Below are 27,962 nucleotides of genomic sequence, written 5' to 3' on the forward strand. Positions count from 1 at the left end.
ACTCCATGGGTAACAAGCGTCTCCTTCCTATGTCATCAGAGAGGAATCCTGCTTTCAGGGTCTGTCTTTTTCTTTTTTTACTCTTATCATCTGAAAAGACTCATTGTTTCAGCCTGCGTGTCGTGGGGGGGGGGTTGGGGTGGGATCTGACACAAAGCGACGACTGGCATAGTGTGACCGCTTCGGCTCAGAGTCCTGGGTGAGGGGGCTGTGATGAGCATTATGCTGGACCCCCCTGACAGCCCGGCACACCAGCCTCTGCCCCCGCATCCCCCCCGTCTCCCCCCACCTTTCAGGGAACCATCCAAACACCGCGCAGTACCCTACAGCAAGGCTTCCCAAAGTTATCAGCCCACGGCCCACAAATTATTGACCACCAGACCCTTGAGGCCCTCTAGGTTAGTTTTATACATTTATACAATGGTTTACATTATTTTTATTGTATCAGTGTTTTATCTTCTTTAACCCTTCTAGCTAAAATAGGATATTTTTACTATTATTATTTTTACTCTTATACACATATTCTGGAATTAGTGGGCTTAGATAGTGTTAAGTGGCTCAGCAGGCAATAGGTCTGTGAGCCTGTGATCAGAAGCCGGCTGGTCTGTGCCCTGCCCTCAGCAGAACAGTCACATGTCCATGGGCCCTTGAGCAAGGCCCCTAACCCCCAGCCCCAGGGGTGCTGCACACTGGCTCACCCTGTGTTGTTACCCCCAAGCTATGGAAAGCAACATGGACTTGGCAAAAGAAGCATTCCTGTATTTGTGCAAATGGCAAACAAAACATGTTTGTTTGTTTTGCTTGATAACTATTGCTGTAGACTCTACAGTGTAGAGTTTAGTTAAAACCGTGTTGAGACAGTTGTGCTTTGAGAGCCGTAATGGGTCTCTATCTTTTCCCGTCTTTGGTTTGTATAATCTAGTGGTTACCATGTGCACCTCACACCCACAAGGTCCTTGATTTGGAAGCAAGTGGAAACAAATGCATTTCATGAGATTTCACTGCTCGCTACAGTGACCATAAAGACTTTTATCTTTCCATGACCTTTTATGATATGTTATGAGCAGCATTATATCGGGAAATGGAGTGTTAAGGTGCTGCTGTAATTATAGTTCCGGGCAAATTATTGGAAGTGTGTAACATATTTCACATACTTTAGCTTGTGTTTTGCTATGTGGAATTGCAATTAAAAGCCAAGCTTTGAGTTAAGCCTTAAAAGAAATTAGTAACAGAAGAATACCCTATCTTGCATATACTATTCATAGTTTCATAAACATATGATGTTCATGTTGCATGCAATTAAGTTTTATGTAAAGCTAGTAAATAAAACGGACAAAGAAATCGTAGTTGATTGTAATGTCTGACGAGCAGGAGAAGATCAAAAGGTGTTTATTTATTGCATGCAGGTTAATGTACATTAAACAGTGAATAAGGTATGTCCTTTATGTTTCACCATGAGATCATCTTCTGTGGGATTTAAATCCCATCAAGCCAGGGGTCTTGGGGAAACGCAGTGAGATGTATCACAGTCTCTGAAGGTAGTGCCTTCATATTTCATGGGGACTGGTTACCCCGAATGCGTATAATCAGCTTACTTCAGTGGAACATAATTATTTGTTAATGGCTACATAATTCGTCAGCCGACATTCTTGGTATTGGTTTGACTTTTAGTTCGTTGCTTCTTCTGAACGATATGAAAATAAACCGGCTTTGATCATTTACAGATACAGCAGTACACATTTCCTGGGAGATTTAAAGACGGTGGACTTTCTGAGGCACCACTTTAGCATAACAGTGCCATAAATTTCCTTTAAATGTAACATAAGTCAGCGGCGGGTCCTTCTACAAATCCCAGGGCTTCGTTCTTCTCCATAGCCTTTGCCTTTTTAGTGCCGGCTTACTTCACTCCATCCCCCCTCCCCTAGTCAGTGTTTGTACACAGTCCTTAGCTGCACTTCTGTCTGGAAAAGCAAAAACAAACAAGGACCCAGGCAGATGAAAGGGAGTGGGGGGGTGGGGGGGACGATTTTGCATGAATGCTTGTCATGTCTCGTTAGAGGATCTACACTCCAGAGTCCGGAGATGCCGTACTGGAGCCCAGATTTACAGCAGCCCGTACGCACCGCACAAAGGGCCACTTAGACAGCCCCTAGTGTTTTACGTGTTGAACAAGATAAATATTGCTTAAATGCCAGATAAAGTTCCCCAGTCAATATATCTGGTTCTGGTCAAATACTATTCCCACCAAATATGTTTTTACCTTAGACATGGATATTTGGGAGCACGATTTATCATATTCAGCTGAAAACACAAGATACAGATCTTACATTTTGGATGCTTTTGAGAATTATATGCAAATGGTTCCTCTTTTTGTTTATGTATCTTTAGATCTTGAATGTATCCGATTTTTCGTTACGCCGAAGTTGATATAGCCAGTGAGCTCTGCTGCAGTCGTACGCAACCTTTCCGAAAAAAGGCTCTGAGGCTCAGGTTAGCTTACGCTGGTTACACAATTTGGCACGTATCTCCCTCAGAATACATCCCAGTCTAGGCGACACAACTGAGCTCAATGTCCATCCATCACTCACCAGTGGCTTAGGGTCCATCTTGCCCAGCAGTGAACAGACTTTCTCACTCAACGGGCAGCAACACCTTTAGAGTGACCTGACAAGATCCAGCGAGTTAGCAGCCTACCTCAGGAGAACCCAGTAAAGCGTCTCACACCATGATGTTCATTGTGATTTGATTGTTATCAAAGTTTCAGAATGCTAAACAAAATGAGGGCATGATATGGATTGGTTTGCAGGATGTGCTGAGGAGTGCATCTACGGCTGCTCACATTTTCCCCATCTGGACGTCACCTGGTGAAACAATATGTCTTGCTGTTTTGTTAGAATCTGGATATATGATTAAAGTATGAAGAGAAGCACTATATATCTCTTTCTCAAACACACACACACATATACACACACATATGTTTCTAGTCATATCTTTCTGGGGACCGTCCATTACTTTCTATGGGAAAAACCCTAATCTCAACAATGACAACTTTAACCCCTAGCCAGCCCTAACATTAACCATAAGTAACCAAACAAAAATACAAGACTTTTGGTATTTTTAGTTTTTTGATTGCAGTCACAGATTTTTATAAAATTGAGTTTCCCCTTATGGGGACCGAAAAAACATCAAAAATAGGTTTTGTTCACATTGTGGGGACATTTGATCCCCTTAATGTAATATATACATAACCCACATACACACCCAGACAGACAGACAGACACACACACACTCTGAGACATCATCAGATTGGCGAGACAGACTACATCAACAGCCCTCATACTTTGGAAGTGGAGAGGGACAGATTTACAGAGTTTAAAGGTGGGCTGTAAAACTCATCTCATCGCCAGACAGCTCAGGATTTTTGGTGTGATTTTGCACCCAGAACACAAGCCAAGGCTTTGGGTGACAGTGGAGAAGGATGAGAGGAACACACAGTGTGGATGCTAACTGCTAACATATTAAAGTCATTTTCTAAATCCTATTTATGATTATTGGAAGCCATTCAAACTCGGATTTTTCGTAATTGCTGCAACCAAACACGCACAAGAGTGAAAGTCCCTTTGTATTGAGTTCAGGACGTAAATGTATGAGCCAGGACAGACAATGACAAATATAAATTATATTTAGTGAGACAACACTGGCACTGGATAGATACACTAACAAGAAACATGCACATATCAGCTAAACAAATCTGAAATGTAATATTTTTTTTTAATTGGAAAATTGAAGAAACATTGTACGACACTTACAGCAATTTTTCCAAAGTTATGGAGCACTGTTGTCGGCTATTAAAGCAGTCGTTCCACAAAGCCACGTTATTCTTTGCAGGAATATAAATATATGTTTATGTGGTCATTTAAAATAGATATTTATCTAAAAAGTCAGCCATGCTTAAGTGCACAGCAGACATGTTCATTCAGAAAGTGAAAATGCACACGTAGGTGTGGGTTATGTTTGTCTAGGTGCTCCTATGCTTAAATAACACTCATACCACTCCTTTGTTTCTCTCATGACAACGTAACGACTCTGCTATCCCTTACTGCTTTGCATTGCCTTTTTGTGCAGTACAAATTTATGAACAACAAATTGCTGCCAAAGTAAAATCACTTTGATCAAATGAATGCTACAATTATATAGTTCTTTTAAAGACACCCAAAGTGCTTTACAGAACCAATGGGCAGCCACTTCAACCACAACCACTGTGTATCCCCACCTGGATGATGATGACAGCCGTTCTGCACCAGTACGCTCACCACACAGTAGCCAAGGTGGTGAAGGGGAAGGAGAGAATTCACCAGTTAGATACAGGAGATGATTAGGAGGGCAGAATTGAAAGGGCCACAGTGGGCAGTTTTAGCCTGGACTTCGGGGCACACTTTTCTCTTTTTACTCACTTTTTACTCGCATTGTAATACTGCCTGCTGGTGTATTTGTAAAACATCCTCAAACATGTTTCAATGTATTGACCTCTGGATGTGACAGTGTGTGATGTTCTGATTACGTGACAGTTTGTGTGAATAATCATCCTTTGGAACAATTTGAAGCTCTGTTGCATTAATACTAAAACTCTGATCGCAAATGTTTACTTGCACTTCAAAAAATCTTTGTGGGATTAATTACGTACCGCTGCTCGAAACCAGCTACTGCACATTCATCTTGTGAACGATGTATTTCTGCTGCGGTCCCTGATGCTCCAGTGTGAGGAGTGATTATCTTCTGGTGATTATCGTGGCTTGAACGATAAAATAGCATCGTGATTCACCTAAAGGCAATGCTTCTCCACAAGCAGACATGAACCTTGGCATCCTCTGCTGCCTCTGAACCAACAACGTTTCAATGTAAACGTGCAAGTGCCAAAATATAAGGCTTTAAAGGAAACAGAAATCTTTCAGTAGACTTACATCCAACACTATTGTTTTTCACTGAAGACATTATGACAAATCCCTGATTTTATGCCTAGATGGGAGTACATATTTTTTTTTTAAGCATGAGATTCTTCTCTGTTTGTATGTTAAAATTCCCTGGAAGTCTAAGAAAAGAAATCGAAAATATCAAAGGTGACACGATTTGGTCATGACAGCCAGGCATCCGAATGATGAAAAATTTGATGGAAAATTTCCCTCTGTGTTGCAATTGCTTAGTAGTCAAGCTGTAGACAGAATTACAGCCCCACTGCTGTTCGAATGCAGCTCCATCATTACAACTTAGATTTAGTGTATGGCAGGCCTCTCTGTGCCCTGGGGTTTGACCACTTCTGCTGTCGTCGGTCTTGGGAACTTCAAAGCATCTGACTCAAGTTCATGCGCAATATTTTAGTCTCATACCAACAGTTGGAAATGGGCAGATAATGTTATGTAATCCAAATATTGAGGTTAAAAGTGCGGGGTGTGTTATGCTTACCTCAGTAGACCTACATCCTGTTCCCAGGAATCAAACATGCCATTGACTCACATTTATCTGTAAGTGGATGTTCCACGCTGTCAGAGAGGAGGGACTTAGAGCGTTCTCTCTCCTACAGGGATCCCAGCACTGTTGCACGGCCTCTCGTGGGCTTTTGAAGGCAATGGATTCAACTCAACAGATAAATGAAAAACAGGTTTTCATCAGTTGCTTAGAACAGTGGTTCTATAAAAGTGCAGTGACTTATTTTTTGTTGTTATTCCGGGTAAATGAGAAAGCATACTTTAATTTTATGTGTTTAAGTGCTAAGGTGGTTAATGAATTGGTGAATGTAATTGGATATATATAAAGCAAATACAGTAATATTCATCAATCCATCATATACACACACACACACACACATTTAAGAGACTAAAAAGGGTTGGATGATCAGTGACCAGATCCTGAAAAGAGCTGAACCAGAACCCAGCCAAAATTCAAGACTGGGAACAGTCCAACAGATCTAAATCACAGAGCCAAACCAGAGAACAAGAGAACAGGCACAGAATCAGAGATCCAGGAAGCCAGACTGGGAACAAGAACACCAAGCTTGAAAAATGATGCATTAACGTGACATTATGTATTTGGACAATAAATGTTTTACAAAGTATTCTTTCAGGGCATTGGTTTGTTAATACGCCTAGTGAATAATATGCCTGCTGATGAGATGAGTGTGCAGTATTTCGAAATACATGTTAAGAATTATGAAGGAACAATATAAATGTTTTCTTCATGCTAACAAAATCTCAAAGACAAAAGTAAACATTGGTATTGGACAGAGTCCACATGGATCATGTGAGTTAAAGGAAGCATTTTTACCCGTATTATTTAAGCAAATTTGTGTCTTCAGCAGGAACTATAAATAATTAACTGGCCTGTGTTTTGATTTCTTATTTTACCTCTAAGTAAAAATCATCTCCAATTTTACGCACATAGTCCTGCCCCGTGTCATTTGTGTGGCTGGCTTCTTTAGCGATTAATAACGGAATAATCTAGAAAGTGAAGGGGAAAGGACATGGTTTGAAATAAGCACTGCATATTTTTCACATTGTGATTAATAATCCCAAAGACAGGGGCCCATTTAGCAGAGTTAAAGGTTGAAAAGTCGGACTCTGTAGCTTTCATTTAAATATCTGAATATCATTGATAGCAGAAGATCACATTTCCTTACTAATGTGACAAAATAACTATACTTACGGTCAAATTTTGTCCATGTAAGCTTGATGTTGATTTGTTTTCACAAGCCTTATAATCTTAAAAATTAAATAAGTGTTTAGGGTAAATGTACAATGGTAATTGTATGGATGGACTAATGTAATCTTAATAATTAAGTTTGATTAGTTTAGTGTGGAGATTCTGATTGAAATGTGGCCAAGACAGTATTTTTGCACAAAAACAATATATATATATATATATATATATATATATATATATATATATATATATATATATATATATATATATATATATATATATATATATATATATATAATAGCTATAAAATTGTATATCTATAACAAAAATATTGAATATTTTCAAGTTTAGGAAAAACTTGCCTTTGTTACTTTACTGGCATTATTTGTTTACAGTATTCCACAGTAACTATGAATTATTAGTTGCAACATTCTAGCAACATTCTAAAGTGATTATGGATTTTAAATTGCAGGACTTTCAGAACTTGTGAATGTTTTCACTGGAATGTGTTTAGAAGAAGGGTATTGGAGAAAGTTCCCATACTATCCAGAAATAACCGTTGTATATTTAGTTTCAGTTGCTAGATCTGGTTACTTATTTGTGTTCAATTCAGACTGAACTGGCTTGTTATAGGGCTGGAATTTGGTCCCATGGTCTGCTGTTGGTAGCTCTGGAGGTTAGTGAAGTAAATGTCAATCACTAAGAGGTTTGTGCGTGTTTCAGCTGGTGGATACGTAAGTTTAGCCAATCGCGAGAGTGAGGCGGGGCTCAGAGCCACTCATCAGTCCACTTATGTTTCTCCGATGTTGCGTACGATGTTGGATATATATATATAACATACAAGTAAATAAGAGAGAGGAAGGCCTGCTTTGCAAAATATCGGCAGCGGCATGTTTGGCCTGGTGTCGGCTTGGTTTTTATAAGTGCAGTAAAAGACAAAGTGCACCCGCAAATGTAAGGGTGTCCGTATCACCCCCCCCAATGAGCCTTGTGAAGTTCTGGCCATTTCTCTGGGGGGCGTTTAATGTTCACTGGTCGCCTTTGCAAACCAATTTCTCACCTCTGTTTACTTATTTTCAGCACGTTTATCAGCTTAAATATCAGGTTTAATATAAAAGGGATTTTAATAATAATAATTTACCATCAAATGTCCATGGTTGGATGCTAGGCCAATAGAAACCAGTCACATTTAATATTTAGCCACAAAAGGCTAGTTGTTAAAACAATAGTTGGTGAGGTCCATGGAAACAAAGGGGAAATGTAATATTTATGACTCATAAATCTTTCACAGAGCTTTATAAAAGTCAGTATTGGGTGTGTTGGTGTGGGTATTCAAGTGTGTTTTTTTATGTTTTAATTACAGGAGCTGACCCAGGGGCTACATATTTACCACTCGATGGCTTTTACCCATTAATGAGTTATGGGAGAATTTAAACCATATTGTTATTAACCTCAGGTTGAAAAATACTAACTATGGAATAGTTTGGAATTCTCTGGTCAAGTGTTTTACAGAAGCTTTGAAATAAGTTGTAAAACACTTTATAAATCATTTATAAAATAATGTTTACAGAGACGTACTATGCACAGTTATGTTAAAAAGGAAAGTTTGCCATCTCTGTAAGTTTATTGGTTTTACCACTGAACAATTGTTTTCTTTTTAATGATAGCAGTCAAACTTTCCATGGATGACTTGATCTCTGGAATTGGAGTCCATATAAGGGTACCTAACAATGATGAGTCAAATTGCTGGACCTCCCACAAATAGGATAAGAGCAGATCTCCAACCTCAAGAGTATCTTTTAGAACAGTGGTTCTCAACCAGTGGGTCCCAACTTACAAATAGTTTGCTGAACCATTTTCAATGGGTTAGTTTGAATTTTTTTGTAGTGTCAGACTTGTCCCACAATCCCAGAATAGTTTTTGTGTTTGTTTGTTTTATGACAGCACCCCCCCCCCCCACCCCGAATCTTTGTGAAATAAATAAACAAACAAACAAACAAGCACACAAACAAATGAACAAATTTATAAATAAATAAAAACTTAGGGCCGTGATTTTGTACTGACCGAAGAACGATGTGGGTTCTACGGCTAAACCAATTGAGAATTCTGTTTTAGAACATCTGAGCAGCTAAAACGCTTTATCGTGTAGCCGTGATCACTCGCATTGTGTGTCAGCTGTATGTGTGAAAAGTGTGTTCATTTGTGGTTCTTCATCATGCTCGCGAATTCCTGGAAGCCACATTCAAGCCAAAGGTCACAGGAGTTAAGAGTCAGCAGGGACTCAGTTTGTACTTTGCTAATCTACACCTCTCTGCAAACTGCTCCTTATTTATGGGTATTTATTTCACAGACAATCTTCTGAATTTCTCCTGGGACACTTTTTTTGATTCGATTTTCATTCCTAACATTTAGCAGTCTGTTTCCTTAATTGATTACTCTAACTATCGTTGGTTGTCAGTATCGTTTGTATCCATTTAGCCTGTTTTCAAATTTCAGTTAAACCTCTGGGACTAACCCCATGGTCTGTGAGATAAGCGTAAGTTGACATAGTGCCTTCCAAATAAGTGTTACACAGTCCAGAACCTGAAACCTCTCCGCTCTGTTTTTAAGGCTCTGATGCTGTTGTTTTTATGTGAAAACTGAAACCACAATCTGTCACATAAGGAATCCTTTCTAAATGGGAAGCTCCTGCAGGAAAGGTAAACTTTTTGCTAGCCTCTATTAAACGAGCGCAGTAAATGGTCTGGCATGTCCTTAGATACTTTGGACAATGGTGGCAATTAAAAACGCATAACAGTGTGGCCTAAGTAAGCACACATATTACTGGAAGCTCACTGGAGACATTTCATTTGCAGAAAATAATCCATGTTCCAGCAAATAGGTCAATGGCAAAATTAAAACTAATTAGCAGGTTTAAACTTTTCCACAGCTAAAACCACAGATGTAGTGCTCCGGATTAATTTATTGACCAACATAAAATATTCTATGCCATTTTCTTTTTTTTATTAGTTAAAACATAATTATCAGTAATTATCATTTCCTAGGGCACTTTGAGTATTCAGGAAGCTTTCTATTAGATATGTTAAATTAAACCAGAAGTCAGTACTCACTGGAATTTCACTGATTTTATCTATAAAATTAATGTCACAGTCTATATTATATTTTACTTTTGATAGTGCAAAGTAAACATATAGTATCATACCGTGGAGCCCCAAAATAATATTTCTCCTTTATGGGTTTCCTGTAACTGGTAAAATTCAACATTCACTACGTACAGTAATCCATAAAGAAGCAGTGGTCCAGCAGGAGACTTATGTAATTAGCGAAGATGCTAAGTAGACATGCCTTACATTTAGTGCACATGTAGGTCTATAAAAGGCAAAACACCCAAGACTTAAAGTCAACGGCACCTTCTGCCAAAGCCATCTGCAGTCTCTGTGTACATAGGCTGCCTAGCGGAGATGCACTTAAATGTTTATGGCTTTTTTGTCTAGTGGCATTTAGGGAAACATAAAGCTGTGTTTACATGACTCTCACTTGGCCAGTGGTAATCAGGGAGAAGATATAGCATTTTTAAAAATCCCCGAAAGGGCAGCTTCTGGATTCTCGCAGCATATAAACCAAGTTAACCTTTTTGTTATATTACAGTCCAAGCTTGAAAGTATACCTGGAAACCTGTAATGTAACATCTACATCATCTGTACAAAATAAACAGAATTAGGAGACTTTTTCAATGTATCATCTCTGTTTTTTTTTTTTTTGTAAAGACACAAAAAGGTAAAATGCAATGAAAACCTCAGTTTAGTATTTCACGACCAAAGAAATGGGATGAAAAGCAAGTGTGTGTGTGTTTCTATGTGTATATATAAATGTATATGTGTATCTAGATACAGATGTTCCCTGGGTTACGATGGGGTTATATTCTGATACATCTATCGTAAAGCGAAAATATCATAAGGCGAAAATATTGTAAGGCAAAAATACATTTTGATACAGTACACCTAACCTAACAAACATTTTAATCCATTTTAATACAGTACACCTAACCTAACAAACATCATAGCCTAGCCTAGCCTACCTTAAACATGCTTAGAACACTTACCTTATCCTACAGTACTGTTGGGCAAACTCATTAACACAAAGTCTAATTTGTAATAAAGTGTTGACTGTCTCATGTTGAATGATGTACTGAAAGTGAAAAACAGAATGGAATTGGAAATTCCATCAAAAAGTCTATAATCTGTTTGGTTAAATATATAATAAGCCATTCCAGTCTATTAAATGTATGCAGTGACCTAAATCATGGGGAAAGCATTGACATTGTACTTGTTCCAGTTAGTAATATATTTCATTACAACTGAAAGTTATTGGTTTCATGTTCCCCTGTCCTCCACTGAGAGACTTTCAGCTTTAACAGCGTATCACCTGCCCACCAGAGTGGTGACCTTATTCATTTGGACTGACCCTAAGCGGGTGGGCAAAATCTCGATTAAAACCAATAGGCTCCAAACTCTGCAGAGCGAAGAGGTAGACGTGCCGGGGCTGGGCCCTCCTGGTTCACGTTAAACTTCTAAAGCCCATTGAAACGCAAGGCAGGCGGAAAAGCTCACACTCCAAACCCGTGAACAGGCTGGCTTGGCGTAATGCGTCCGAAAGCTGGCTTTAATCATTGCGATGAACGCCGAGCTGATTCCACATGTGCCCTACAAGCTCGTGATCATCTTGATTTCCTTCTTTCTGGATGGTTTAGCGTGAAGTGTGAGGTGGTATTTTCAGCTCGAAAGCGAATATTACTTTTGTCTATTTTTAGATATTCATTTTACTGCCCAGTGATGGAAATCACCCTCCATTTTCATAGAAATTTTATTAATAATAATAGTAATAATAATATTTTAAACACCTTCAAAATGTCCAGTGATTTTATTTTTTTATTTAATAACATTCAGTTCAGTCTTTGCAGTAATATACAAAACTTTAAGATTGTGGTACCACTTTACAGTAAGATTGCCCTTACAAAGGATTCATGAATGGTTTATACAGTAGCCAGTTATTAATTAGGTTCCAACATTTTGTAAATCTTTATTAGACAATTATACACAAGTTATAACATAATTCTTATTTTATGAATGAGTTACTACCATTTATAAGAGGTATAGGGGAGCCTAACTGTACAGTGAAACCTGGATTGTTAACCTACTAGTTCTAGTTTCAGTTTTAGTTCATAACCGATAAAGTAAATGGCAGGTATTTGGTCCAACGGCCCCGGAGTCCATCGGAGATGCTGCCTGCAGGACAAGAAGAGGACTGAGATCCTCAGTACATGAGGCCAAGGAGTGAAGACTGAAGTACAAACCAAAAACAAGACTCCGACACCACAGCTGCTGGAATTCTGGCTAACTGGCACCGCAAACCTGGAACAAAAAACACCAGCACATAAAACCACAAACTTAAGACGGGACACCGGCAGACGTAAGAACCAAATACCGAGACTGGAACAACCCTGCAAACCAGAAGCAGGAACCCAGACACAACCACACATTGCAAGACGCTACATTGAGTCTGGTGCTCAAGAACTGACATACCATAAGAGACTAAACCAAAGTATTTACAATAGATGGATGGGTGAATTGCTGCTTATTATATGCATGGTTTACCCAGCCAACGTTCCGCATGAGCCCTCCTGTGTTCACTTTAATCTCTATGATCAGTGTACCCAAACATGGAGGAACCATCTGAGGATTTCTGTCGCTAGGACAGCTTGTTGTGTTGTGTTGATGGCCAACAGAAAGGTAAAGTAATTGTGCACATGTAAGATTTGTGAGCCGATAGTTTTTGAAGATACTTACGACATTGCACGAAGGTGCCTCATCTGGTGTGTTTGACTTTACAGATACTTCTGAAAGACGTTAGTGAAATTTGAGGCCGGGACTGAGCTGAAAGCACTCAGTCTGTGGGAAATCATCTGTTGGTGCCGTTCCCTCTGCCCCTTTCCCAGTGAAAGCTGGGAGGTTGTCTGCTGAGCACATTCTGGTTGTGTTTCACTAGCAGCAGGTCCTTCATAGTGACCTCAGCAGACATTACGCCCACCAAGGTCTGTACTGTGCTAACATTTTGGATGAACCTTCTATCTAGACTTAAGCACAGGCCGTTACCTAGCTGATAAGCCCATGGGATTTAGGACCTGGGATCAATTACATCAAGCCATATTTGGGACTTTCAATAAAAGTTGCCATCTGCAACTTAGCTGACTTAGCTGTCTTTAGCTGACTGCAATACTGCACTTAGCTGTCCGTGATGCCTGACTGTATATATTCTTGTTTTTACTGAATGTGAACAGATATTTGCTGCAAGGTAATGATTATGCTGCGAGCGAAACCATACTGTAGAAGAGTTTGTGCCTTTCTTTCAAGTAGCCTTCCTTCTTAAAACCGGTGTACCTTGTGTCTAACGAATCTAATCAAAACAGAGGCACCCAATAAATAAAATGCAGGACGTTTTTTTCTTTAATGTTTTAATAATTTTATGCTTTTCGTGCACTGTACCTCTAGAGTAAATACTTTATTGTAGACAAATCAATTTTTGTATTGAATAAAACATCATACATGTCTTAAAAGTATAAGCACAAGCAGATCTTTTTAAAAATGATCTCTCCGATTATTGGACGTAACCCATCACTCTGTTATGACCTTCATGCACCCATTCAGGCAACGTGATGCTATATTACTTCCTGGTTTCTGGCAATGAAAGATTTTACATTGTTATTTAAAAGTTCTGAGTGTCTCAGGCACAGCCTGTAGCAGGCAGAGTGGCCCGCTTTGGGGTTTTCGAATAACTGAACGCCCACGCAGAATGGTTTTACTGCTTCCCAAAATGTATTCCTACGTTGCAGTGCATGTTTTTCTGTTCTTGATTCTCCTTGGTTCTTTCCCTTTATGACACCCAAAAGATTCAAACATCTGTCAGGCTGGATCATAGAGAGCGACAGCGGAGAGTAGCCCTCTGCTAATTTGTTTGGAAGGTCGCTCATCCACGCAGTAGATGGTAACTCATTTCCTTATTCCATTCATTTAAATTTAATCACGCCAATTTATTTCCATAATGGATAGCCTCTCTCCTTTGATCTCATTTTCATGCTCTGTTTTTTAATCCTTTGATGAAAAATGTGATAGCAATTACCCTGAAAACTCTACTTTTCCACATGAGTACAGTTTCAAACCATTTAATGCTCTTATCATTTTTGGCCTCACTGGTGAATTATTTTTGGGGCTAGAGCTCCACGTTTGCATGTTTTCTTATTGTATCCAGTGATGGGTTTGGCTTCGTGTGACAGAATTTTACAGCTTGGGACTGGTTACCGACTCACTTCATTAGACTGTTCCTTTTCAGAGCAGCACTCAAACCCCCCAGTGAGTGAAAAATAAAGCTGTTCTTGGTGTAATGAAACCCCAAGGCCTGGCCTTTGCTTTTATTCGATTGTCTAAAACCATTTTCACACAAAAACTCCAGACATTGTCTGCAGAATCAGGTTTGGACATTATCCAAAGGATCACACTTTGACATACTTTGAGAGGAGATACAAATAAATTAGTTACTCAGTTATTTCTCAAGAAGAAATTGTGAACAAAAGTATTGGGACACCTGACCATTACACCTACAGGAACTTTTATGACGTCACGTTCTAAATCCATAGGCATCAATATGGAGTTGGTTCCCCCTTTGCAGCTGTAACAGCTGCCGCTCTTCTGGGAAGGCTTTCCACAAGATTTTGGAGTGTGTCTGTAGCAATTTTTGGCCATTCATCCAGAAGAACATTTTCGAGGTCAGGCACTAATGTTGGACGTGAAGGCCTGGCTCACAATCTCCATTCTAGTTCATTTCTAAGGTGTTTGATGGAATCAAGGTCAGGACTCTGTGTGGGCCAGTCAAGTTCTTCCACACCAAACTCACCCAACCATGTCTTTATGGACCTTGCTTTGTGTTCTGGTGCACAGTCCTGCTGGAACAGTAACGGGCCTTCCCCAAACTGTTCCCACATAGTTGGAAGCATATAATTGTCTAACATGTCTTGGTAAGCTGAAGCATTAAGAGTTCCCTTCACTGAAACTAAGGGGCCAAACCCAAACCTGAAAAACAACCCCGTACTATTCTCTCTCTCCTACCAAACTTTACAGTCGACACAATGCAGTCAGACAGATAACGTTCTTCTGGCATATGCTGAACTCAGACTCGCCCATCAGACTGCCAGATATAGAAGCGTGAGTCGCCACTCCACAGAACACGTTTCCGCTGCTCCAGGGTCCAGTTGCGGCGCGCTTTACACCGCTAGATCCGACGCTTGGCATTGTGCTTGGTGATGTGAGGCTGGCATACAAGCGAAGATTGTCTGTGTCAGGTCCCTTTCAAACATGCACTGCCACCCTGAACAATTCCAGACATTACCCAGAGGGATTGTAGGTGTGAAAGCAAAGATCCACATCAGTCATATTGGACATTAAACACACTTTACCCTCCTAGCTCCTGAGTACAAAGTCCAGGTGCTTTCCGACTGAAGCCCATGTGTATTTGGAGCAGGGAGAATTACGGAGAATTCACCACCAGCAATCTGGTGAATTCCATTACGAAACTAGTGCAAAAACAGAAGAATACTAACGATGGTCATTCATACGAAGAAGACCCGAACAAACATAGCTAACTGTGGAGATGATGCCATGTGGCAACGTCTGTCTGTAGTGCTGTAAACAAGGCACTGCGATTTCCACAGCTTACTTTTTGTGTCGTGCCCTGCCTCCTGCATGCTTTACCCAGTTCAGTCTAAACTTTACACAAATAAAGGACCTCCATTCCGGTTACAAGGGCTTGCCTTTGATCAGCACACTATCTGCTTGTTCTCCAGTCCACCCACCTTGCATAATGAGGTCAGCAAGCGCTGTGGTTTCCTCTTAACATACACACCATGTACTTTTGTGTTGGTGGACAGCTCATGTCTCTTCTATTCAGCCCATGTCTTCATGGGAAGGGGCTGTTTAGGAGTAATTTAGAGTCAACCTAGCAATTTTGTATTGTGTTTGCTTGTGGGAGTTTTACTTACACAATAATGCTCTGAGGGCAGAATGAAAAATGATTGGTTCAGAGAGAAAACCAATCAGATAGTAGAGGAGGCAAGAACAAGCAACTAGAAGAGGCAGGACCAGCCATTCAGATGTCTTGATCCGGCCTCCTCTAGTTGCTTAGACCCACCTTCTATTCAATCTGATTGGTCACTTCTCTGAACCAATCATTTTTTGTTCCCTCAGAACATTTTTGTGTAAGTAAAACTCCCATGAACATTGTGTTTTCTGTTTTAACATCAGATTTGTTTTGGATAAGTGAATCTGGAAAAGGGCAATGTAATTTATAATACAAGTATTTTGGTTTTGTTTTGTGGATATCGTCATTTAGTTCTGATCCCTAGAGGATGCATAAACCCCAGAAATGTAGTGAGATATTTGTTGCATAGTAACTTTGTTTTATTCCCATACAGGGGGCTGATCCATTTTCACGTTTAGTAAAGTGTTTTCTTTAAGGAATAATTAGTAAAGCAGAAACAGACAGGATTGTATTGACTGTGCTGTTATGCCGTACAGTGTGATTCATCGTATACAATGCAGAGATGCTGAGCTCTGCAAACAAACGCTTCCTCTGTTATTTTCACTGTCACTGACCTTTCCCTGAACACAGCCCCTACTCCCTGTCAAGTGGTCAGTCACACCTGTCCCCTGCCTGTGCTGTACTGTGAAAAAAAAAACGGAAACAGGACGCGGACAAACACTGACTGAACTCCAGCTTGTCTGTATGCTATGTAAACAACTGCAGTGTTTGCTTCAGATAAAAGCACCTTTTAGTTTTTAAGATTGTGGTTTCTTTACATCTATATCAGTGTACCTGAATGATAAAGAGGGCTTTTGTAGAATTTCTGACTGATTACATAATGCCTGTTTGACATACAGGTAGCATGTGTAACTTATAGCGGTTTAACTTCAATGGTCCTGCAGTTAACGAGATAATGTTGGTATTAGATTTTAAACACTGAAAGAGCGGTCGTTTGTACATATTCAGAGTTGACTTCATACCATTAGTGAGTCTTTCTCTCTGTAGTCATTGCATCAGAGAAAAGCTAACCCTTTAATGTGAAGAACAGTTTTAATACATCATTTTTTTAAAAAAATTTTAGGGTTGCAAGAGGTAAGAGATTTTAATCTGTGCATTATCTCATTGTGCAGTTTAATAACATGTCAAATGTGCTTATGAACATGTGTTTTACCCATTCGTTATGTGTGCTGTCAGAAAAACCCTAGCTGTAGGTAATTGTAATTTTTAAGTTACAGAAATTAACTCTGAGGTACAAACAAGGTACAAACAACATTGTTGTACCCCATTAAAAGGTACAGTTACCTACAGCTAGAGTATAACTGGTAGACCCTTGAGGGTACAGCCCCAATAACAAGCAAAGGTACAAATTGGTACTGGTTTCTTATGGTGTGCTGTCCTCTCCTCGATACTGCCAGGAACAGAAGCAGGATGGAGGGTGGCATTATTTATCAGTCTGTTATTCTGGGAATTGTCTCGATGTCCTATGCAGCCTGACTCACGGAGTTAGCTGACAAAGCCGTCAGTGTTTCAAGGCTTTGCAGATTACACTAACATGATAGTCAAGAAACTTTAGCCTCTTAAAGCTACAACGTTTTTAGCACAAATGTCTGCTTAGCCTTAGAGTAACTGCGGTCACAAATTCATAAAACGCAATACGGTAGGATATGCAGAGTTAGAAATGCTTATCCCATGTTAATGCTTTTTGCGTGTGTAAGTCTTTGTCTTTTTTGTCGAACACTCAGGCAGGAGATAAAGATGAAAGGGGCTCATTTACGATAAACTTTCACTGTGTGCTCGACTATTTCCCTCCTTTGCTTCCTTCACAAATTGCCCACATCTGTTTCTGGACATCCTCCGACTCCCTGCCTGTACTCAGAGAGCTTTCCCGCGACATGAACATTTTACTGAAACTTTACGAAGGAGAGGAATTTAGTTTCCGTTCCCCCAGTCTGCGGCCCCGTCTCGGGGCGAGCTCTGCCCTCACGCCTCTGCCTTTGTGTTCCCCGGGGGCAGCTGGAGAACTACATCAAGGAGAGCATGAGGTCGGAGATGGTGCAGCTGCGGCAGAGCGCCGTGCACAACCACACCGCCGCCATGCTGGAAATGGGCACCAGCCTGCTGTCCCAGACCGCTGAGCAGACGCGGAAGCTCACGGATGTGGAGACGCAGGTACCCCCCCCCCCCACCCCCCCCCCCGCATCGCTCACTCAACTATTCCTCTTTCAGACACCTCAGAATAAAGGGCTGTGGGGAGCTATCCAAGAGAAATATCTCTTCTTCCCCCAACTATATGTGTGTCTCTGTCTGTCTGTCTGTATGTGTCTCTCTGTCTGTATATGTGTGTCTCTGTCTGTATATGTGTGTCTGTCTATGTGTCGAGATGGGATTAGGGCTATGCCCATAGAATTGAATGGATGGTCCCCACAAAGATATGAATACATGAATAATAATGAATATGTGTGTGTGCGTGTGCGCCCTGGCATTTCTGTATGTGTATGTGTCTGTTGGTGTCTGATCTTGTGCACTAGTGCGGAAAGGAATGGTTTTAAATGTCACGGTGTGTGTAGAAAAATCCTGCCTCATAACTATGATCTCACGTCTTTTATGCACAAAACTGGCTGCAGGTCCTAAATCAAACTTCACGGCTCGAGATCCAGCTGCTGGAGAACTCACTGTCCACCAACAAGCTTGAGAAGCAGCTGCTCATCCAGACCAACGAAATTGGGAAGCTGCACGACAAGAACAGGTAATGGGCCTCATGTGGGGACTAATGGTGCCCCTCTGCAGGGCCAGGGGCTCCTCTGTGTGGTTGCTGATGGGGCCCCTCTGCTGGGCCAGGGGCTCCATCGTGTGGCTGCTGATGGGGCCCCTCTGCTGGGCCAGGGGCTCCTCCGTGTGGCTGCTGATGGGGCCCCTCTGCTGGGCCAGGGGCTCCTCCGTGTGGCTGCTGATGGGGCCCCTCTGCTGGACCAGGGGCTCCTCCGTGTGGCTGCTGATGGGGCCCCTCAGCTGGGCCTGGGGCTCCTCTGTGTGGCTGCTGATGGGGCCCCTCTGCTGGGTCAGGGGCTCCTCTGTGTGGCTGCTGATGGGGCCCCTCTGCTGGGCCAGGGGCTCCTCCGTGTGGCTGCTGATGGGGCCCCTCAGCTGGGCCTGGGGCTCCTCTGTGTGGCTGCTGATGGGGCCCCTCTGCTGGGTCAGGGGCTCCTCTGTGTGGCTGCTGATGGGGCCCCTCTGCTGGGCCAGGGGCTCCTCCGTGTGGCTGCTGATGGGGCCCCTCTGCTGGGTCAGGGGCTCCTCCGTGTGACTGCTGATGGGGCCCCTCTGCTGGGCCAGGGGCTCCTCTGTGTGGCTGCTTATGGGGCCCCTCTGCTGGGCCAGGGACTCCTCTGTGTGGCTGCTGATGGGGTCCCTCAGCTGGGCCAGGGGCTCCACCGTGTGGCTTCTGATGGGGCCCCTCTGCTGAGCCAGGGGCTCCTCTGTGTGGCTGCTGATGGGGCCCCTCAGCTGAGCCAGGGGCTCCTCCATACAGCAGGTCCACACTCAGCTCATCATCTCAGACATCTGATTTTCATTCAATGCCTTAAGTATAACCGGAAAAAAGCAGACAAGGTTTTAGTTAAGGGTAGTTTCAACAATGGTTAAAACCAATTTATTCCAATGTAAGCAAATTCATATGCATGAAACTGCAAGGTTTGTGGAGATTATTGTGTTTTGCACTGTTGTAGCGTTTTCAATGTGACATATATAATTTGAAATCTAAAATGTGACTTTAATGCCTATGTGGAATGTAGCCTGTTATTCACATGTAGGTGCCGGACAGCACATAGCTTCTTGGTCTTCAACAAAGCATGGTCCTATCTTGACAGACACAACAAGGACACCTCTGATATATATTTTTGTTATGGTACTACCTGGACAGGCATGACAAGGACACCTCTGATATATATTTTTGTTATGGTACTACCTGGACAGGCATGACAAGGACACCTCTGATATATATTTTTGTTATGGTACTACCTGGACAGGCATGACAAGGACACCTCTGATATATATTTTTGTTATGGTACTATCTGGACAGGCATGACAAGGACACCTCATTTTCCTTTGTCATATGGGGTCATTATTGTGTAGAATACTGTGTTTCAGATGTGTAGTGTTCATTCTCAACAGGAAATGCTTTTGAAATCTGAATTGATCACACATAATCCAATGATGAATTTGTTGTAGAAGTATCTATAATTTTCTTGCATTCCTTGATATAATTTAAGGCCTGAATGATTGCTGCTTAAATGCTTACAATGTACAATTACTTAATTACATTTGTATATTTTTTGTTCATAAGCGGTAGGGAATGTTTATCTTACGTAACTGAAATTTGGAAAGTATATTCAGATGAGAAAATCTATAAATTTTGTATATTTCAATGTAGAAAATACTGACATTCAAAAAATATCTGCCCCAATGCGAGTATTTGTGATCAAATGGATTTATAGCTGAAAACCGCAAAGTACAGGACTTGTGAGGCTATGAAATATATAATCTGAATTCTTCTGTAACGATGTAGAATTTGAACATGGAACTTCAGAGCTGGATATTTTATGAGAAAATGGAGGGAATGAATCAAGCGGGGCGGATGACTTTCGACTGTAACCATGTCACCAGGTTCCTGGAGCAGAAGATCCAGGAGATGGAGGCCAGGCACAGCGAGGAGCTGGAGTCCCTGCGTGAGGAGAAGGTCAGCTTGCAGGAACTGGTGGCCAAGCAGAGCCACGTGATACAGGAGCTAGAGAGCCAGCTGGGCCAGGCCACCGGCAACAACACGGCCCTGCAGCGGCAGCAGCAGGAGCTGACGGACACTGTGCAGGGGCTGCTCAACCTCTGCAGCAAGGATGGAGGTATGGAGGGACCCGGCTGCCGCCGTGGGGCGCACCCCGGCTGGGGAGCCGTGGGAAGCTCGTCCCCCAACAGCATGTCGTCTTTCCCGCACTGGGTCCTGGGCTCATGATGCATCTCAGCCCCAGAAATAATCTCCGGCCACAAGAAGCTGTTTATATTAATGCTTCATTACACCACAACAGTGCGGCCGTAGAGTCCCAAGTAACATGACAAATAGGCAGTTTAATAGACTATAGAATGCACTTCCTCTTGAGTGATAATGAGGGATTGGGAACCACCAACAAAAAGGGGGCAAAACAGTGGGGGCCAGACAGTGTGCAAACCCAAGCCCTGCCTTAGCCCCCCCCCCCCACCCCCGGCGACATCGCCCGACGCTCTGGGTCACAGTAAATTTCATCTGAACACGGGGCCTGGAAGTGCCTGAGTGGGAGACCAGCCTGAACAAACTTCACCCCCCAGTCCTGCTGCTCTGTCTCAGTACCTCCTGCTGGGACACCCCCGCACCCCCCACACAGAAGGTCTTCCCATGGCTTCCAACTTGTCCGGTGCAAGATAGGAAGCGGGCCGTTAAAGAAGAGTCATGTGTCAAGTCTCAGCAATAAACACATGCCTAGTGTTAGATAAACAGTGGTCCTGCCACACTTCTGTACACTTATCATTAATAAGCATGTTTCCTGGCTATTCCATCAGTTTGCACAATTTAAATCCAGGACACAATTCAGTGAGCAATTTCATCAAGATAGGCTGAACCTGCCAGTCTTACTAATATGCTGCATGAAATTATGGGATTTAAAGAACTAATATATTTAATTAGATATTATATTACTGCTCTAGAAAGCTTCTAATCCACTTCTGGTTGTGATTTACAGAACTGTGTAAGGACAGTCCTCTGGGATCACAGTGACTGCTAGTCATTAGCTCAGCTTTCGCTGAAGAGTTTGAACAATAACCTTAGTAGAAACGTTGCCTAGCATCCGAAATAGGATTTTGCACAGCCATGAAGATCTGCATTAATCACCAGTAGATTTTTTGTTAGAAATACTACTGTATCCATAGCTGCATCAGACTGAAATATTACCGTACCCATAGCTGTGTCAAACTGAAATATTATCGTACCCATAGCTGTGTCAAACTGAAATATTATCGTACCCATAGCTGTGTCAAACTGAAATAGTACTGTACCCATAGCTGTGTCAAACTGAAATAGTACTGTACCCAGAGCTCTGTCAGACTGAAAGGCTCCCGGATCCATAGCTGTGTCAGACACAGGCCAGCTTGCCTGTCCGAAAGCTCAGTGGCAAACATTCAAATGACAGAAGCTGATAGAGCCTGCTGTCAGTCATACAGAGGTGTCAGGTTTAGGGTGATTCAGAAGCATTTCCAAGACTTGGAGGGTGAAAGTTGAACTTTGTAGGGTTTGCTTTTCCTGTGGGGCATCTGGTAACAGAATCAGAATCTCTTGTGTCCAAATAGGAGTTTTCTTGTTTCTGTTTCAGTATGATGATGTGTCAGACAGATATCTAGAGAGATTTGTGACTCCATCCTATAAGGGAAAAACAGTCATATTTGACCCCAACAACATAGGAACTGTACTGCAGGGGCTCCTCCTACAAGGGCTCCTCCTACAAGGGCCGTACCATCTATGCATTAGGGTGGGAGGCCATCTGTAACACTATCAACAGTGGTGCTGAATTCTTTGGATCACGGCATGGATTTCCCTGGGGAACATTGGGGAAATGCTCTTCTGTGATTCTGAAGAGACAATCTTTAGCGCAGTGTGCAGCACATTTCATTTATACAGAATCCAGCTTCAGGCACAAATCCCCGCTGGTAGACAGAGTGTTTGCAGCCCATAGATATTACGACATAAGTGTTTTATGTGCCGAATCATCTGTTGTTCTAGGCTGCTATCTTATGGCGGCCATCCCAGCGTTGATCGCAGCTGGTGAACTTGTAGCACATCTCAGCAAGCTGACTCTGAATTATAGTGCGGGACGTTTGTCTGACATAGATATCATTAGGCCGTCAAACGTACCCTGTAGATTCACAGCTTGCGGCAAATTGCGGCTTGACAGAGCTACCTTGTTGTGTTAGTCCCTACGGCGCGAGGTTGTGGGCCATCAACCCCTCTCAGCGTGAGATCCTTGTCGGTGACACTCAATACCACGTTAAAAAGGTCAAAACGATCCTTCCAACTGAGGGCTCGTCCATCTGAGGCGTCCCGCCCCAGGATAAGCGATCAAAGCCACGTCTGAGGAACGCTGACATATTTTGCTTTTTCAGTTACATCTCCTACGCATCAACAATCACTGCAGAAATAACAATGAGGGTGAAAGCTGAGACGAGCGGCTCGTAAAAAATCGGAAGGAATTTAGTCCGATACGACCTAAACTTGAAGGGTAAATATAAACCACTTGTTATAACAGGAACTCAAAATTTATAGCTTGTAGTGTTTTGTCCTCAGCCCCTTGCTTGGTTTCAAAATATTGTGGCCATAATTATCTGCAGATGTAAACAGATATCCAGCTGACACTTCGATAATGCTGTCAAAGTCGTGCCCTTTCTACATGGATGGTGATAGATCGTAGAGTCAATTAAGGCTTCTAATGCTCTTTGTTCAACTCACTACGAAGGCTGCAGCATTGAAGTCAAAAATATTTTCTCAGTCGATATATCGCATTAATAAAATCTACGCACACACACACGTGCAGATATTGTAGGCACACACAAACAGATTGCGTTGGTTAATTTATATAACATAAAACATAAAGCATATTTCAAGTCTTCAGATATATTTATTCATATAAGTGCAGACGCCAAGTCTTCTCAAGCTTCCAGTATGAGATCAGACAATCCGTAAAAAAATATGTTTACTGAGCCATAATAAAACATAGAATGCCAGCACAGTAATAAGTAACATCTTTCAAGTTATTTCTGGCTTTCAAAAGGTATAATGGAACAGGTGTAGCTCAAAGATAGAGCCGGAAAATGCCTGTTCTGTGGCGCTGACGGCTGTCTTTTAGCGCCTCTTATTTGGATTGCTGGGGTGGATAGAGACATTGCCTCTAATTGCCATTGTGTTTCATGTAGTGTGTGTAATCCTTTCGGCATTTATACATAACTCCCTTCTACTAGACAACCTTCGGATGATACGTTCTCATTATATTAGTCCCTACGGTGTGGAAAAAAAAAGAAAAATGATGGAAAAGATGGTGGAATATTCAGTAAAACACAAAAGCATGATTTCTGAAGTGGGCAGAGTTGTACACACATTCAGCACACCTGTCAGTCATTGTGATAGAGTGGCATCTCGTCATCGGAGAATTAAAGCTTGCCGGGTGGATCGACCGGTCATAGAGGCGTAATGACATGTTTGGCATCTGATGACATGCAGCTGAGCATTTTCGTCCCCAAGGCTGCACTGTTTCTGGTTAACGGGTTTATTTCAACTCCTTGTCCCCGTTTGTTTCCTGCGCTCCCCACGTCTGTGGTGTTTTCTTTGGAAAGCTTCTTTGCTCGCAATGCAATGTTCAAAGCTGCAGGAGGTAACCATGTGACATCTGCGCGCTGTCCTGCAGCGGTGCCGAACAGCACGAAGCAGACCGACGAGGAGAAGAAGTTCCGCGACTGTGCTGACCTCTTCCAAGCTGGCTTCACTAAGAATGGGGTCTACACGCTCTACGTTAACGTCAATGTCAACGTCCTGGAGACCAAAAAGGTGGGCAGAAGCTTTTGAGCCATTTATTGGTTAAATGTTTCAGGTCTGGGTGAGTCTTCAATGTTCTTTAACTCATTTTTGGGAGCCAATCCCTTCATTGTACGTAAATATTTGGTGGGCTGTAGGATGTGAATATGTCCTCAACTGCGGCTAGGGTTGCAAAATTCTGGGAAGTTGGAAACTTTCCTAGGAATTAACGGGAATATATAGAAATTATTGGGAATAATTGCAGGTTAACCTATAACAGGGAACTTAAATGTTGTCTTGATGGCACTAATAGTGATATCATTGTGCAACCAAGTGCTTGTGAGTAATTATGTCTGCATAATAAAATAAGCATCTGAATCAAAACACAGTGCTTATAAGTCATATTCTATGGTGTGTTATTCATACAGTTTGCTTTCCTTGCCATATAAGGCAGCTCATGTGGAGTTCCATAGTTCAATATCTCCAAAATTTTCCCATCGAAAAGTTTCTTCCCATGGAAAGTTTCTGGAAAGTTTCCAGAAATTTTCCAGTCCTTTCCAACCCTAGTTGCAGCATATGGAGTTGGGAGTGGGGGGACTTCACATACCAGATGAATGCAACATGAAGCGGTGCCCAGCCTGCCCAACCATGCAATGTTTTAGGAGGCTGTAGTCTCCAGGTGCTTATGCTGCTTCAGCTTAGTTTTACGTTTCTGGTGCTAATTAGCTAAATGGTTTATTAGATCAAATTAAAATACCTGCGAAATTAGTGTTGACTAAACCTATTTAGGTTGAGCTACGAAGTCCATCCCTGAGGTTTGGGTTTGGTCTGGGTTTAGAGGTTTTCTCTCCAATCAGGTCTGTGTCTCAGGTCTGCTCCCTGTCCACCTTTGTAGGTCTACTGCAACATGGAAGCTGCAGGTGGTGGTTGGACCGTGATTCAGCACAGGGAGGATGGCAGTTTAGACTTCCAGAAGATGTGGAAGGAGTACAAGATGGTGAGGAGCAGACTGTAAAAACACCTCCCTCAGTCTCAGTAGATGCTTTCATACTGAAGTTCCAGAACCTGGTTCCAGTCAGCAAGCCCCTGGGCTGTCTCGACCAGGAACTTTTGAAGCTCCAGGCCACTTTCATGTGTCACTTTTACACCATGCCACAGGCACTGGGACCTTCATGGTAAATAAGCCTGGGAGATGCAAAACGTTAAACTTCACATGTAGTTTCATATGAAACTACACTGCTACACAAAAAAACAGAGGATAAATAAGTCATTTTGTTAGTTATTCGCTAGTTATTGGGAGTATCGATCATGATCAAACTGGGACACAGCCATTTATTTATATTTTACTTATATGGTCCGTAACGCGATCATGATTCCTATTGAATCTGGGAAGCAGCTCAATCTTTCGGTTTCCACAGATTAAACTTTATGGTGCTAATAATCGCTGGCAGGTTTCACTGCCAGCACCAGCAATATTAGACAAAAATATATTGGTCAGGGATCGAATTTTCAGATGCAGAAATATGGAGATGAAAGCAAAGAAAATATTAATTGATGCATTAAATGTAATTGGGGTACAAAAATAATTCCATCTGCTCAATTGCAATATTAACACAACAAAAATCCCTGGTTCCGGAAAAAGGTTCTGGTTCCAGAAAAACTTTCCGGCGATGTGAAAGCACCTAATATTACTTATTACTGCAGGTCATGGGAATCAAATTTGTGATCCAGATCCTCACAATTTTGGGTGCAAACCACAGTACAGACCTTTCCTTTAAAGAGTGAAAACAAGGTTGGGGTATGTGGTCTCCACACCGACCGCCAATGAAATGATGTTCAGAGCATTCGCTCACATACCACAAACCAAAATGCCAATTTGGAAGCATGCTAACTACATTGTTTCATTAATGAATAACCAATGAGGAATCTGAGCAATAGGTTAAATAAAGAATGGATGTAAAAATACGCCAGCTATTTTGGCCATCCACATGAGAAGAAGAGATCTGAGCGATCTTAGCTGACATCAGCCTCAGAGATTGCTGCTCCCACTGGGAAATCGCTTCCCTGACAGGCCTGTAGTTTAATGGGATAGATGTGCCAAATGGAACATGACTCAATGACTCCAGAGAGCCCAGCACTGTGCACCAGGGGCTTCCCTGCACAATCGGGGGGTGGTGGGGGGTGCCACTGAAAGCGGGGGCACTGTGTGAAACAAAGAGGAGGAAGATATCCATGGAAGAAGGATGCCAGATGGCACCGGTTCTGTGCACATTCATCAATCCGCTATCCCAGATCCGGATTTGAGCGGAACGACCTGGGAAAATTCTGAGTGGCCTGTAGGTTTGGCAGTGCAGGACTGGCGAAGCACAGTAGCACCAGTCTTTACTGTATCCTGTGGTTAGTCCAGTTAGAGAACATGGAATACGAAGAGCGTTGACTCTCTTACCCAATTGACTCTTACCCAATGCAAAAGGGCCCTGGATCAATGTAATGATGATGATCTGATGGTGTGAGCATTTCATTCCAGGGACAGGTTACTCCTGTGAATAGATTTTAATGATTTTAAACTGTGACTTTCCAAGGGACCCAGAGCTTTGAGGGATAACAAACCAAGCTCCAGTAAGACTAGACTACCCCTATCTACCAAGAGACCCTTGATCATCAGAGAGGCAAAGAGGCCTGTGATGCTGAAGTGTGTCTGAGAGGTGTTATGAATGAAGACCAGTTTACTTGTGACATGTGGAAAAGACATGACACCACTCAGAGTGGGAAGTTTGGTGAATCTCTTGTTTACCCTCGCAAATCAGGACAGTTGATCAGCCAATGCTTACTGATATATGCTCTACACATATGGGTTGATCTAGAAGACCAGATGAGAAGGAGCTGTGGATTCATCCTGGGATGTCATTTCTACACACAGGGAAGTGAAATGAAGCTTGAACAGCATAGTTCACGACTAACTTCTTTCAAAGAACGTCAAAAGAAGAACTCAGCATGGAGGAGTTGATCAAACAGGCCCTTAATGCGTGGAGGGGAACACTGAATAGCACAAAAACATGAAAACATGCAAGGGTCAGGAAACAGCCAAGACAGTCTTGTTCTCGAGAACTGGCCTGTTGTTGGATTGCATGTGAGTCAATCCCGTGCAGAAACAAATGTGATGAACATCATGAAGGTCACCCACAAGGAAAGGAGAAGAAATGAACTAAAGAACTAAAAGGAACCAAGGAACTAAAACAAGAAGAAGTGGGCAGAATGCATAAACAGTTACTGTAGGGAAAAAAATCATATTAATTTGGGCCTTTTTCAAGGACTCGTGTAAAGAGAGAAGTGGGCATCATATTCGCCAGAGTGGGCTGGAGTCAAGCCATTAATTAAAAATTGGAGCCAACCTTTATGTAACTTCGGAATTTGTTCTAATATTACCAGCTGTGCATTGCAGCTGTCAAAAACAAACATCACAAGAGTTGCCGGAGTGATTTTGATCACAAATAAACTCTGCAATTGCTCAAATGGTGCAAGAGCATGAACATGACATTCAGTTGGACTGTGTAGTTTT

General features: G+C 42.1%; 1 protein-coding gene across 1 annotated transcript in view; it reads left to right on the forward strand.

Moving 5' to 3' along the window:
* angpt1 (angiopoietin 1) overlaps positions 1-27,962 on the forward strand; it is a 50,330-nt gene that overhangs the window by 5,875 nt on the left and 16,493 nt on the right. Inside the window, exons 2-6 of the mRNA XM_023812055.2 lie at positions 17,836-17,991; positions 18,447-18,568; positions 20,485-20,717; positions 24,297-24,436; positions 25,299-25,400. Coding sequence (XP_023667823.2) covers positions 17,836-17,991; positions 18,447-18,568; positions 20,485-20,717; positions 24,297-24,436; positions 25,299-25,400 — 753 coding nt within the window. The remainder of the gene's footprint in view (positions 1-17,835; positions 17,992-18,446; positions 18,569-20,484; positions 20,718-24,296; positions 24,437-25,298; positions 25,401-27,962) is intronic.

The sequence above is a fragment of the Paramormyrops kingsleyae genome, chromosome 23, assembly GCF_048594095.1.
Source record: "Paramormyrops kingsleyae isolate MSU_618 chromosome 23, PKINGS_0.4, whole genome shotgun sequence".
Lineage (NCBI taxonomy): Eukaryota > Metazoa > Chordata > Actinopteri > Osteoglossiformes > Mormyridae > Paramormyrops > Paramormyrops kingsleyae.